The 15,209-nt window shown below is 41.9% G+C and overlaps 1 protein-coding gene and 1 long non-coding RNA gene across 2 annotated transcripts in view; both read right to left on the reverse strand.

Annotated features, from left to right (window-relative positions):
* Positions 1-4,608: 4,608 nt before the first annotated feature.
* LOC124381142 lies at positions 4,609-5,870 on the reverse strand. Its single transcript, XR_006924802.1, has 3 exons — positions 5,827-5,870; positions 5,500-5,576; positions 4,609-5,165 (listed from the first exon to the last, which is right to left on the reverse strand). It is a non-coding gene; the product is annotated as an uncharacterized LOC124381142 (long non-coding RNA).
* Positions 5,871-7,556: 1,686 nt separating this feature from the next.
* wdr19 (WD repeat domain 19) overlaps positions 7,557-15,209 on the reverse strand; it is a 14,248-nt gene continuing 6,595 nt past the window's right edge. Inside the window, 21 exon segments of the mRNA XM_046842525.1 lie at positions 7,557-7,706; positions 8,038-8,114; positions 8,365-8,488; positions 9,248-9,304; positions 9,306-9,344; positions 9,346-9,394; positions 9,901-9,982; positions 10,082-10,206; positions 10,959-11,055; positions 12,037-12,114; positions 12,363-12,431; positions 12,705-12,814; positions 13,143-13,267; positions 13,348-13,494; positions 13,566-13,649; positions 13,757-13,839; positions 14,246-14,392; positions 14,503-14,560; positions 14,691-14,800; positions 14,944-15,054; positions 15,202-15,209. The exon segment at positions 15,202-15,209 is cut by the window's right edge and continues 152 nt beyond it. Coding sequence (XP_046698481.1) covers positions 7,592-7,706; positions 8,038-8,114; positions 8,365-8,488; positions 9,248-9,304; positions 9,306-9,344; positions 9,346-9,394; positions 9,901-9,982; positions 10,082-10,206; positions 10,959-11,055; positions 12,037-12,114; positions 12,363-12,431; positions 12,705-12,814; positions 13,143-13,267; positions 13,348-13,494; positions 13,566-13,649; positions 13,757-13,839; positions 14,246-14,392; positions 14,503-14,560; positions 14,691-14,800; positions 14,944-15,054; positions 15,202-15,209 — 1,895 coding nt within the window. The 3' untranslated portion in view covers positions 7,557-7,591.

The raw sequence follows: 15,209 nt of genomic DNA on the forward strand, positions 1-15,209 counted from the left end.
GTTAAGAGCTATACAGGTTCAAGTGTGCAAGAAATATGTGTATTGACTGTGTGTTTATGTGGTAGAGGCAGAATGCAGTGGTGTGAATGTGTGAGAGTGTGGAAGTGTGGAAGCAGAAAGGACATAGTTCAGAGCATGGCTTTATGCCAGCCCACTGCAGAGGACGAGAACACACACACACACACACACACACACACACACACACACACACACACACACACACTCGTTATTAACTTACTTTAACTACTTTCACTGCCACACTCTATGTAATGAACCTAATGAATCTTCTTAGTGACTTCTATAAACACACACACATACACACACATTTTCACCTAAAATATGTAGCTCAGCAGACTTTCCTCTTACATGTGAGTTATATCCCTTCTACACACGCACACAAGCGCACACACACACACACACGCCATCTGTCAAAGAATAATCTGCACACAGCTCTCATTCTGTTCAAACCTGATTCCTCTGGGTACAGAACCCTGCTTCCTGATTGGATGTCAGAAATGCATCTAAATGAAAAGATACTGATGATGATGATGATGATGACGACGACGACGATGACCGTAGCATCCTACAAAATAACAAAATGTTTATTAAAGGAAAATTCTAATCCAAAATGACCTCATATTATTTATACCACAAGTCTTGTAGAATTCACGGCACATAACCTCCTGATTCACATTTATTATATAAAACATTTATCTTTTTTTTTTTTTTTCCAATATAATACTTTTTATGAGGCTGTACTGGGATCAAGGTAACACTAGAAAATACACTATATGGATAAAAGTTTGTGGACATCTGAGACACAGGACATCCAAATTCCACATTTCTTCTAATAATAACCTCTACTCTTCTGGGAAGATCTACCACTAGGCTTTCTTGTGGCGGTTTGTGCTCATTCAGCCACAAGTGTGTTAGTAAAGTCAGGTACTGATGGTGAGGTGAGGAGGCTTCTGGGGTGCACTCAGCATTTACATTCATTCCAAATGTGTTCAATAGAGTTTAGAGCTCTGTAGCACGAGATGTTCCACTCCAGTCCATGTGAAACATCTTCATGGAGTTTGCTTTGTGCACAGAAGCAATGTCATGCTGGATTCGGTTTGCTTCTCCTAGTTCAAGTGAAAGAAAAAGTTCATGCTACATCATCCAGAGACACCAAAATACACTTGTGTGAGTACAGTTTAAGGAAGAAGTACATACGGGTGGAAAAGCCAGGTGTCCCAATACTTGGCCTGTCCATGCTGTCTCACACACACACACACACACACACACACACACACACACACACACACACACAAATTGATAGTTCGATTTTTTGCTACGGAATGTGAAATGTGCATCTGCACTACAATTTAACTTGAAGTCAATGTATAAAATTTTAAGGTTTTTCATATTATTATTATTATCTATTTTTAAAGCACTACATTATTGGCTCATGAACTCAAAATATTGCATCTGAATTTGAAGAAATGAATAATGGATTGTGCCAAAAGACTTGGCCTGATGTGATGTTTTTGCATATTTCTCAGACTTAAATGATTCTGATCAAGCAAATGTTACTATTACACAAAGATCACCCATGTAGACCCCCAACCTCAAAGCTAGTTTTGACCTACTTGGCAGCAACAACTGCAATCAAGTGTACCCACAGTACTCAGTTGTTTCAGTACTTCTTTTCACATAGGGCCACATTCAAGTGTAACAAATAAGAAAAACCAACAAAAAACTCCCACAAACAAACAAAAATACAATCAGGAATGGGGGCAGATACTTTTTCACATCACTGTATATGCGACTGAAATTCAAACCGTGTACATACTTTAATCTGATCGAATTCAACTACAAAACTTGTAATTGTGGTCTTATATTTCTCATTTATTACACTCGATGATATGTTGTATCATAACACTCGCTCGCTACGTTAGATCGTAAGTTTTCTATTACAGCTACATTTATGTTTTATAAAGCTACGTTATATATTGTGGAAGTTTTACAAAAAAATCCTGTTACTATAGAAACCTGGAATTTAAACGAAAAACTGCAGAATAACAACGACTTCTAACCAATCAGAATAAAGATTTCAGCACAGGTATGAGTGACTGAAGGAGCCCAGTCCTAACACATGCAGGCTACGCAATCCAATCTGCAATCTGTTTTATTTATCCTGGGTTTTACTGCCTTTATCACGCATGCATAATGACTTTATTAGCCAATGGAGCGTTTAATGAACAGCAGCATGCACCAGTGAACCTGCACTTCAAAGAGCAAATGAATCTCACGTGTCTGCAAAAATCTCTGCAGTAACCATTTATATTACAGTCTGATTATTATCCTTCTTATAAATACAGGACATTTTGATACACTAAATGAGCAAAATTATTTGGACACCTGGATTTTCTAGAGCATGTGTGGTTCTTTCCCAAACTGTTACCATTCAAGCTGAAGATACACAATTGTATTAGACTCTTGAATTAGAAGACTCAAATCTGTTCCAGCATGAAAAGGTGCACAAATCCAGCTCCATAAAGATCTGCTTTATACGAGTTGGAGTTGAAGATCCCCTGCTATAGAGCTCCAACCCTATTGAACACCTTCGGGATGGATTTTTCACACTGACCGCACCTCAGGAACCTCCTCGCCTCACCTCCATCAGTACCTGACTTTACTAACATGCTCATGGCTGAATGAATCTCCACACAAATCTCCACAAGATCTACCTGAACGCACTAAATGTGGAGTAAGATGTTCAAAAAGCAAATAACAATCGCAGGTGTCCACAAACTTTTCTTTATATAATGTATATTTTCACATTGAACTGATGTAGAATAGTTTTCACATTAATTTAAAAAATCCATAACAAAACAAAAAAAAAAACCTATGCAGGAACATCTGACCCTGTACATAAGACTCATGTTCGGCCCTGAAGAACGTATTTGTGACGCAGGTACAAGATGGATTCATGCAATTACATTCCACGCTCTTATCTGTTTACACTCGGAGGGAAACCTCTCTCTCTCTCTCTCTCTCTCTCTCTCTCTCTCTCTCTTTCTCTCTCTCTGTGTCTTATCGGTCTTCCTGAATAATATCACATGAGGTACGTTTATCAGCGATTGCTTGATGAATTTCCTTTGCACTAAAAACGACATCAGTGTCGGGGGGTGTTACTTTTTACAAATATCCTTTATATGTCTGATGAAATACTTCAGCCTCCCACGACCCTGTCGCCAGTTCACCACTGTTCCTTCCTTTTGCACTTTTGATAGATTTCGCCCAGACGTCTAGACGTCACAATTTGTCAAACTCGCTCAAATCTTACGCTCGCCCATTTTTCCTGCTTCCAACACGTCAACTTTGTGGACAAAATGTTGACTTGGTGCCTAATAAATAAATCCACCCACTAACAGGTGCCATGATGAGGAGAGGAGACCATCAGTGATCTTCTTCTAATGTTATGCCTGTTCAGTGTGTATACCGTAATTTCCGGACTATAAAGCGCACCCATATTTAAGCTGAATTAAATTTGATAAAATTTTTAATTTTGAGCATAAATAAGCCGCACCTGTTTATAAGCCGCAGGTGTCTACACTGAAACTAATGAACTTTACACAGGTTTAATGAAAGACAGTGTCTGTTACACGGTGTAACGGGTGAAATATTTTGTGGCTCCTTTAAGAGCATAGCGGTATTTTGGGAATAGCCTGCCGCCGCATTTTTCCGCTATTACTGCATGTGTGCAAGACCGAGGAATATGTCCTTATTGTTTTCTGATGCTCATTTCTAAGTTTCTTTGACTAACCCGTAACACTGTTGCCAAGAATAATAAAAAAGCACGAGTTTTGGAAACCTGTCTGTGCTTATATGATTTCTGTTGTAACTGGAGTTAGTGAGCTCTCCCTTCACCCAGACTCAACGCACTACAACGGCTTGTATCTAAACAGTAGCCGACTAAGAAAGTCTTTGTTCACTGTCTTCCTCCTTCCTTTCACAACTATTTCTCTCGAGAGTTTATCTTTTGGCATCGTCGTGCGTTTAAAAAAAAACGTTTTTTTCTCCCGATGCCGTGCAGCTCAGAACACAGGTGAGGTGCGTTTTTTCGTTTCCGTTCGGAAATTTCATTGGTCTAATGTTATGGGGTTCAGTTTTTTGGCATGAAGTTTGTGAAACCGGGAAAAACCCAGAAAAAATCCATAAATTAGCTGCTTCGTTGTTTAAGCCGCGGGGTTCAAAACCTTGGGGAAAAAGTAGCAGCTTATAGTCCGGAAAATACGGTATATAGTCATTAACTTGAATTGTTATTTACTTGGAAATACTTTATTTGTATCTTTACATGTTCATATACTAATTTAGATAATTAACATTAATATTGACGTAATATTGATTGATATCTTGCAGGTGTAAAGCTGCCTCGCTTTTGGGTCAAATAAAATGAGACAGAAAATGTGTGTCTGTGAAATTCAGAGCTCGATCTCGGCTGATTGATCACACGTTTTACATGAAGAAAAACAGATAGATGTTGTGGACGTGGTTTCGATTCCAGGCATTTTGTAACGCGAGCAGTGAAACAAACAAATGTCCATGGACTTGTTCTCAAAATAAAAAGAGAAAAACTGTTTTTTATTTATAAATGAGATAAACATGAGCTCAGCACAAATCTATAGTTAATCAAATTCTGTACAAAACAACTGGCATTAATAAAACATTTTCTTCTGGCGGCTGATTGGTAAACTCTATATTGCTTTTTATTCCATATAGAGGATGGCGGAACACACACACACACACACACACACACACACACGAAATTGGCCATCCAAAGGCAAAACACAGCTAAATTTTCTGCCTCAGCTGTAGACATGCAAGAGTGTGTGTGGGGGGAAAAAAAAGCTAAATGGTAGTAAGATGAGTGTGTGTGTGTGAGTGAGAGAGAGAGAGAGAGCGAGGGAGTGTGTAAGAAAGTGTGTGTGTGTGTGTGTGTGTGTGTGTGTGAGAGAGAGGGAGAGAAAGAGAGAGAGGGAGTGTGTAAGAAAGTGTGTGTGTGTCAGGGCTCATGCAGGTCCTGCTGTAAATATTTGGAGCAGTCTGAGATCTTCTTCAGCTGACTCACGCTCACATTCTCAGAGCACATGGGACACATCGATTCGGTCTCTAACAGCCTGTGGGAAACACACACACACACACACACACACACACACACACACACACACACACACACACACACACACACATTTTTATCCATTTCTAGTTGCATTTCATGAGAACAGAGGAGCACAAATGAAGGCGGGGATAAAAAAGTCATGTTCGTGTATCGTACTGTGAATGTAGCGGGAGTTTGATTGGTTTGAGGAAATGACGGCACATTTATATCATTTTGCATACGCTGGAGGTCATTTTTATACAGTATGAACTGCTGATGGATGGATGGCCGGAGGAATGATAGATAGATGGATGGATAGACGGACGGACGGATGAGACAGTGATTGGACGTACTGTGTAAACTGGGAGTACAGAGCAGGAAAGCTGCAGTGTGGACACACACACCAGTCCTCCTTCAGCATGTGACGACCCTGAGAGATGAGAACAAAACAATTTATACCACAAACTGCACTGTATGTGTGTGTTACACTTTATGGACAACTTTTTCAGCCATATGTGGTTCTTCCCCAAACCCCAAACTGTTACCACAAAATTGGAGACACACAATTGTACAGGACAAGCTAATCTGAGTAATCTCAGTGCACCCTGGGATACAGTAAGTGTTCACTAAATGTTTTTTCGGTTTGGTTGTTTGCTAGTGTACTGAGATGGAACTGTTACCGTAGCAATGCAGTAGGGCAGGTTGTTTTGCACCGGGCAGAGCAACTCACACTCAGGTAGGCTGAAGCCACAGTATGGACAGGAGAGTTCTCCTCCTCCACCTCCGACGATCGGGACGACTTAACACACACACACACACACACACACACACACACACACACACACACACACAGCAGTTATGTCACAACTGTCAGCAAAAAAAAAAAATCATCATTCTCTTATTTTAGCACTATTACCTGCTGTGCAGATACTTTTCTGAAATATTTTTTTCGCTGAACTTTTCTCAACCTTCTGTGACGCACCGTGAGCCTCACATGAGCCTGACGACTCGGCGCTAATTATACACACGATTCCCAACATGATCCGGGATTTTAATGGGAGTTCAATTTACAGCACAAAAATGAAAACGGTGCCATGGGTCGATGCTGACAGTGTAAAAAGTGTTTCAAAAATTGGATGGCGTGAATACGATTAAAAAAGGAAGTGAATTTTTATTGAAATATAGATACAAGTTAATCAATCTTTCCTAAAGAAAAAAAGGGAAAAAACAGACAAACAAATATATATTTATATACACACACTATATTTCCAAAAGTATTGGGACACCTGCTCTTTCCTGCTCTATGTGGTTCTTTTCCAAACTGTTCCCACAAATCCGGAAGCACTTAATTGCACAGGACGTCTTTAGATGGCGCTATAATGCCATTTTGCATTCACTTGAACTTGGAAACCCAAAACCTGTTCCAGCATGGTGATGCCCCTGTGCACAAAGTGAGCTCCTTGAAGATCTGGTTTACATGCTTTATGTAATTTATGTGATTTTACACTCACTGTGTGTGTGTGTGTGTGTGTGTGTGTGTGTGTGTCCTACCGGACCATGGCCTCGATCTTCTTCTTGTATTTGGGGTCAATCTGGCTGCGGTATTCCGGCCTCATCAGCATCGCTGCAAAGCTGAAAGCGGAATTTTTTAACCCGGCACGATGGCACTCAATCACAGCTGACGTCAGGATTGGAACAACATCTGAAATACGCAAACACACACACACACACAAACACAAACACAACCCACACACAGTTCCAATTCCAGAGACTTGGCATATCTATAGACACACAGCCTTCCTTTAAATTCTCACGTGTGTGTGTGTGTGTGTGTGTGTGTGTGTGTGTGTGTGTGTGTATGCATGCAGGACTCACGTGTACGGAATTTGCTGATGTTGTTCGAGACTCGGATCAGCATGCGCGCTCCTGTCAGATGGTCTCCTCTCTTCACGTGTATCTGACAAATGTATTATGTGTTCAGATAATCAATAATGGGGCACGTTCCTGCACACAGCACTTCAGATGAAAGAAATGTGTGTGTGTGTGTGTGTGTTACCTTCACCAGTATGTAGCTGTGTAGTACCATCAGGTTGGTAACCATCTCAGCTGGGATCTTAATATTATTATTCTGAAGCTCCATGTACATGCTAAACAGGACATCGTGGGCGTTTCTGTAGTTACCTACCAGACACACACACACACACACACACACACACACACACGAAATTGGCCATCCAAAGGCAAAACACAGCTAAATTTTCTGCCTCAGCTGTAGACATGCAAGAGTGTGTGTGGGGGAAAAAGCTAAATGGTAGTAAGATGAGTGTGTGTGTGTGAGTGAGAGAGAGAGAGAGTGTGTAAGAAAGTGTGTGTGTGTGTGTGTGTGTGTGTGTGTGAGAGAGAGGAGAGAAAGAGAGAGAGTGTGTAAGAAAGTGTGTGTGTGTGTCAGGGCTCATGCAGGTCCTGCTGTAAATATTTGGAGCAGTCTGAGATCTTCTTCAGCTGACTCACGCTCACATTCTCAGAGCACATGGGACACATCGATTCGGTCTCTAACAGCCTGTGGGAAACACACACACACACACACACACACACACACACACACACACACACACACACACACACACACACACATTTTTATCCATTTCTAGTTGCATTTCATGAGAACAGAGGAGCACAAATGAAGGCGGGGATAAAAAGTCATGTTCGTGTATCGTACTGTGAATGTAGCGGAGTTTGATTGGTTTGAGGAAATGACACATTTATATCATTTTGCATACGCTGGAGGTCATTTTTATACAGTATGAACTGCTGATGGATGGATGGCCGGAGGAATGATAGATAGATGGATGGATAGACGGACGGACGGATGAGACAGTGATTGGACGTACTGTGTAAACTGGGAGTACAGAGCAGGAAAGCTGCAGTGTGGACACACACACCAGTCCTCCTTCAGCATGTGACGACCCTGAGAGATGAGAACAAAACAATTTATACCACAAACTGCACTGTATGTGTGTGTTACACTTTATGGACAACTTTTTCAGCCATATGTGGTTCTTCCCCAAACCCCAAACTGTTACCACAAAATTGGAGACACACAATTGTACAGGACAAGCTAATCTGAGTAATCTCAGTGCACCCTGGGATACAGTAAGTGTTCACTAAATGTTTTTTCGGTTTGGTTGTTTGCTAGTGTACTGAGATGGAACTGTTACCGTAGCAATGCAGTAGGGCAGGTTGTTTTTGCACCCGGGGCAGAGCAACTCACACTCAGGTAGGCTGAAGCCACAGTATGGACAGGGAGAGTTCTCCTCCTCCACCTCCGACGTATCGGGACGACTTAACACACACACACACACACACACACACACACACACACACACACACACACACAGCAGTTATGTCACAACTGTCAGCAAAAAAAAAAAATCATCATTCTCTTATTTTAGCACTATTACCTGCTGTGCAGATACTTTTCTGAAATATTTTTTTCGCTGAACTTTTCTCAACCTTCTGTGACGCACCGTGAGCCTCACATGAGCCTGACGACTCGGCGCTAATTATACACACGATTCCCAACATGATCCGGGATTTTAATGGGAGTTCAATTTACAGCACAAAAAATGAAAACGGTGCCATGGGTCGATGCTGACAGTGTAAAAAGTGTTTCAAAAATTGGATGGCGTGAATACGATTAAAAAAGGAAGTGAATTTTTATTGAAATATAGATACAAGTTAATCAATCTTTCCTAAAGAAAAAAAGGGAAAAAACAGACAAACAAATATATATTTATATACACACACTATATTTCCAAAAGTATTGGGACACCTGCTCTTTCCTGCTCTATGTGGTTCTTTTCCAAACTGTTCCCACAAATCCGGAAGCACTTAATTGCACAGGACGTCTTTAGATGGCGCTATAATGCCATTTTGCATTCACTTGAACTTGGAAACCCAAAACCTGTTCCAGCATGGTGATGCCCCTGTGCACAAAGTGAGCTCCTTGAAGATCTGGTTTACATGCTTTATGTAATTTATGTGATTTTACACTCACTGTGTGTGTGTGTGTGTGTGTGTGTGTGTGTGTGTGTGTCCTACCGGACCATGGCCTCGATCTTCTTCTTGTATTTGGGGTCAATCTGGCTGCGGTATTCGCCTCATCAGCATCGCTGCAAAGCTGAAAGCGGAATTTTTAACCCGCACGATGGCACTCAATCACAGCTGACGTCAGGATTGGAACAACATCTGAAATACGCAAACACACACACACACACACACACACACACCTGCTGCCTGCTCTTCTCTGGCGATGATGATGGCCGTCCTCACACTTTCCCGGTAGAGTTTAACCGCCATGTACAGCCGGAATAGATACTTAGCGTCCTGAGAAAGAAAAGGCGGAGTAACATCAGTCAGTCACCTGCACACACACGTGACCTCAATCACATGTCCAATCATACGCTACACAAACACTAAACCACACCTACTACCTACAACCAATAAACAATAGACAAGTTGATAAGTGTAGTTTTGTCTCAAATGCGACTGCAGTGTCTGTTACACCTATTCTCACACACACACACACACACACACACACACACACACAAACACAAACACAACCCACACACAGTTCCAATTCCAGAGACTTGGCATATCTATAGACACACAGCCTTCCTTTAAATTCTCACGTGTGTGTGTGTGTGTGTGTGTGTGTGTGAGTGTGTGTGTGTGTGTATGCATGCAGGACTCACGTGTACGGAATTTGCTGATGTTGTTCGAGACTCGGATCAGCATGCGCGCTCCTGTCAGATGGTCTCCTCTCTTCACGTGTATCTGACAAATGTATTATGTGTTCAGATAATCAATAATGGGGCACGTTCCTGCACACAGCACTTCAGATGAAAGAAATGTGTGTGTGTGTGTGTGTGTTACCTTCACCAGTATGTAGCTGTGTAGTACCATCAGGTTGGTAACCATCTCAGCTGGGATCTTAATATTATTATTCTGAAGCTCCATGTACATGCTAAACAGGACATCGTGGGCGTTTCTGTAGTTACCTACCAGACACACACACACACACACACACACACACACACACACACACACACACACACACACACACACACACACACACACACACACCCCATGGTGATTAAACAGATTAAATGTGTTGGCTAATCGTTTTTTTCCCGATAGTTCCCCAAGCTACACTAAATGGCCAAAGGTTTGTAGACACCTGAGTAGGGGTGTTACGAAAATATCGATACACGTGAGTATCGTGATATTTTTTTTGCCGATACTGCATCGATTCTCAAAAACGCAATATCGATATTAAAATATTAATCATACAATAATAATGGGAGTTTATATTCCGACCGCTAGATAGAAAGCAGTCTTCCTATCTCTGAACTTAAATAGTGACAGGAAGTACTAACATACCCCTGTATCGTGATACGTATCGTATCGCCAGATTCTTGCCAATACACAGACCTACACTAGATTTTGTGGAGATTTTTTTGCCCATTCAGCCATGATGGAGACCTGAGCAGGTTCCTGGGGTGCAGTCAAGCAAGAGATCTTCCACACACTTCCAACCCATGTAAAGCATATCTTCATGGAGCTGGCTTTGTGCACATTGTCATGATGGAGCAGGTTCAAGTGAAAGGACATTTTTATTCAGCCTCCAAGTTTGTGTTTACAGTCTGGTGAAGAACCAGATATGGCTGGAAAAGTCAGGTGTCCCAATACTTTTGTTCATATAATGTATTAGGCTAAGAAGAAACACACACACACACACACACACACACACCTGCTGCCTGCTCTTCTCTGGCGATGATGATGGCCGTCCTCACACTTTCCCGGTAGAGTTTAACCGCCATGTACAGCCGGAATAGATACTTAGCGTCCTGAGAAAGAAAAGGCGGGAGTAACATCAGTCAGTCACCTGCACACACACGTGACCTCAATCACATGTCCAATCATACGCTACACAAACACTAAACCACACCTACTACCTACAACCAATAAACAATAGACAAGTTGATAAGTGTAGTTTTGTCTCAAATGCGACTGCAGTGTCTGTTACACCTATTCTCACACACACACACACACACACACACACACACACACACAAATGTTGGCCTGTGCTGTTTCAGCATGGCGTTGTTTTACTCACAGAGAGAGACTACATGCAGAAAGCGACAGAAGCAAAACAAAAAACAAAAAATATGAATGAGCATTAATACAGAATAAGCAAGAGCACAAGTTGGGGCGGGGGAGGGAGATGGCCAGGGGGGGGTATACACAAAAAATTTAATATTTTAAATATATGCTATGCTAAAAATTTTATTGTCAAATTAGGGAGAAAGGGGACCTGGATAAACGAGGACAATGGAAAACCTAGGGGTTAGAAAATGTAGAAACCTGGGAACACTGGGACTTAAAGAGTGTAAGTAGGACCCTGGGAATTAAGAGACCTGGGAATACCGGGATCATAGCAACCTGTAATGCTATGGATCTGGTTAAATAAAACAGTGGAAAGACGTGGAGCTGAAAACATAAGGTGAGGGGAAACTAGGGACCTGAAAATATAGAAAAGCAAAACAGGCCAACAAATAAATGTGGGAACATGGGGACGAAGGGAAATCTGTGGTCCTGGGTAAAAAAAGAATCACTGAGTCAAATATTGAGTCCAGGGAATATGGGAATCCAAGTGAATTTGATAAAATGAAACTAAAATTTGTGGGGACCTCTTGTAATATAGTGACCTTGAAAGAGTGCTAACTGCTGTTTTTCATATCCTGCGTTCATGATGGAGTGTTTGATGATTTTTTACAAAAAAATTTACATTTCCCAATGTTAGTCAATAAAGATATTAAAAATGTTACCTTCGGTATTCCGTCACTCTCTCCCATGAGGTAATCGATCAACTGATTGCTCAGAGCCTGGTCTTTAGCTTCTCCTACCTGATCATACACAGGGAATATTACAGCTGTGGCAATACACAAGAAATCTGAATGTGTTTACGGTTTATATCTCTGCAAGGAAATCTATTGAAAATCGATAAAAGGAGTCTCCAGGGTTAGGAGTCATTTTTCCTTCAAATTTTTTTTTTGTTTTTGAAAAAAAAGGTGCCGTTCCCCAACAATAAATGTAAGCATAGTGAGACATGGGGAATCATCACCACTGATCATCATCGTCGTACCATCCTTACCGTCTCAATCGCCATTTCTATAGCCACATTATCATCAGTGTTGGGACACTTTAGAAAGTGTTTCAGCGCCTGCGTGAGACAGAGACGACGAGAGGTAAATAAAAAAAAAAAGAGAGATTGAATGATTCCTCTGAATGCTGAACAGCCTGATAGTCAGTAAGAAAGCAGGGATTGAGAATTTAAGGCTTAAGACCTTTTTATGATCATTAAGAATGAAAAATTAGAGGTGGTGTTACGTGGACATGGGAAAATTCAGACCTGTTTGGAAACGCAGTTTAAACACAGAACAGCGAATTTAAGACTTTTTAAGTAGGAAACCCTGAGTAAAAGCACGCCACTCACCCTGCTGTACTGACCACACTTCCGGAAAAACTTCCCAGCCAGAAGATGATTCTTTTCTCCCTCAAAATACAGAGCGATGCTCTGGTAGTCCTCCATACTGGCCTCGGATCCTGGTCACGACACATACAAGAGGGAGTGCTTGCTGATTATTCGATCTATATTTATCAAGTAGATCACAAGAAAGAAGGACAGACAGGCTGAGAGAGAGAGAGAGAGAGAGAGAGAGAGAGAGAGAGAGTAAGGGAGAAAGGGAAAGAGAGACAGAAAACCTTGCTGGATAGACAGCTATATAGAAACTTAGACAAATAGAAAGAAAGTAAGAGTGTAGAAAGATGGAAGGAAGTGAATACACCTCCTGACACAAAGACACAAGCCAGACAGAAAGACAGAGTCTCAGATGAAAGTGAAGGCTGAAGGACAGACCAGGTGTGACCTCACCGATGATGTCAGCATACACCTCCATCTGGCCGTGCTGCTGGGCGAGCTGAAAGGCCTCATCGCTGCACTGTGACATCACCAGGAACTGGATGGCTGAGCCATAATCACTCAGGCGCAGAAAAAACCTGCAGGTGATAAAGACGCTGATGGGATCAGACTCCACGCGTTCGTATGGGTCTTGTATAAATATCGGCGTGTGTCAGACCTGGCCACCATCTTGGCTCCTTCAATGGACTGGGTTTCCCGCACGATCCTGACTGCCTCCTCCGGATTATTTAAATGCTCCAAGAGGATCCGGATCACACTGTCCCAATCCCGGGCGCTCTCGTAGGCCAAGACGGCCTCTTTGTATCTGCACACAGCGGTCACGTTTTAGAAACTGAAATTAGATGCGTTTATCGCGTAAAGGACGTGAACGCATACTTTCCGTCCGCCTCCTTGGCCTTAGCGTACTGCAGGTGAATTTTGGGCGAGCTCACATGGGGAAGCAGCTCTCCGACCTTCACCCTGAAAAAAAAATAAACAGAAGTTTAAAGTCACATGACCCCAAAAACTTCACTTATTAATTCTAGTAAATACACAAATGTGTGTGTCCTGGCCAGAGGAGGTTATACCAGTTTTTGCAGCGAATGTAGACGGACGCAGCCTTGTCGTAGTACTGGCCTTTCTCGTACAGCTGTGCCGCCTCCGAATATTGCTGCGGAGCGGAAAAACAAACAAGAAAACGCTATGAAACGGACTTCGCCATGTTCCCTCCCACCAACCATCAAAATACCCAACGGAAACCCCGCCTTCAACATTGATTGACAGAAGGTGGGCGTGGTCAGCTCTTAATTCGCTTTTAAAACTAAATAACATTCAAATGATCATTTTGCTACCATTTCTGCTTGGATATTAAAATTGTATACAGCGTTCAAATTAGCATCTCATTTACATATTAAAACTACTGGTGGAAATTGCATATGTAAATTATATTACTTTTTTTTTTTGCACCGAACTTTGCACATATGAAATAAATTTTTAAAATTGAATTTAGCTACCTCTATGATTCCTTAGATTTCTGAAGCACACACACACACACACACACACACACACACACACACCTTCATGCTCTCCAAAATGGCGCCGCAGTCTTTCTTCAGCGTTTTGCTCGGGTGTTTGATGGCCTGGACGGCTCCTCTGCGGATGTCTCCCATCCGGATAGACATGCGAGCAACTCCAGCCAAACAACTCTCGTCATGCTCCTGGAACTACACACACACACACACACACACACACACACACACACACACACACCGTTTTTAACTCTCTACAGGATTTCAGCATTGCCTCTCTTGTAAATACTAGAATATGCTCTTACTTTGTTGTCCCCAGTGATGCCTTTCTCATAGTGAGCCAGAGCATTGGTGTAATCTCCACTACAAAACAAAAAAAACACACAATCCGGCTCACAAAAACGAATATTAATGTACGGGAGGCTACAGCAAGTGTGGCTTTTTTTATTTTTGATTAAAAGTGTAATTGAATTGCTGTATTTAAAGCACTCACACAAACTCCAGCTGTATGGCGTATTCCTTAGATATAAAAGGGATTTCATCAGGACTAAGCCTCTTCGCTAACTGCAAAGCGCTGTCCCAATGTTGCAGGTCTCTCCTCATCTACACACACACACACACACACACACACACACACACACACACACACACACACACAGAGAGAGCTCAAACATGTAATTACAGAGTTACAATGATTTTTACTTTATGTGTGTGTGTGTGTGTGTGTGTGTGTGTGTTTTTGAGACCTCCAGTGCTGCCATCGGATACGTAGAAGCCAGGTAAAGGTCTTGAGCTCTGTTGTAGTCATTACAGAACATCGCCAGGTGTCCAGCCAGCAGATTCTGATCCTCTATTCCCTGAGAACAGGAAGAAATAATTAATTAAAAAAGTAGGTGTGGCCTCTGCGGTTGTCAGGCCTAATTAAGTGGGTGTGGCATCTGGTTGTCAAAGCGAACAAAGTGTGTGTGGCCAATTAGTGCAGGTCGTGTGGCTTCTGTACACACCTTGATGT

This window comes from Silurus meridionalis, chromosome 28 (assembly GCF_014805685.1).
Source record: "Silurus meridionalis isolate SWU-2019-XX chromosome 28, ASM1480568v1, whole genome shotgun sequence".
In the NCBI taxonomy this organism is placed as follows: Eukaryota; Metazoa; Chordata; class Actinopteri; order Siluriformes; family Siluridae; genus Silurus; species Silurus meridionalis.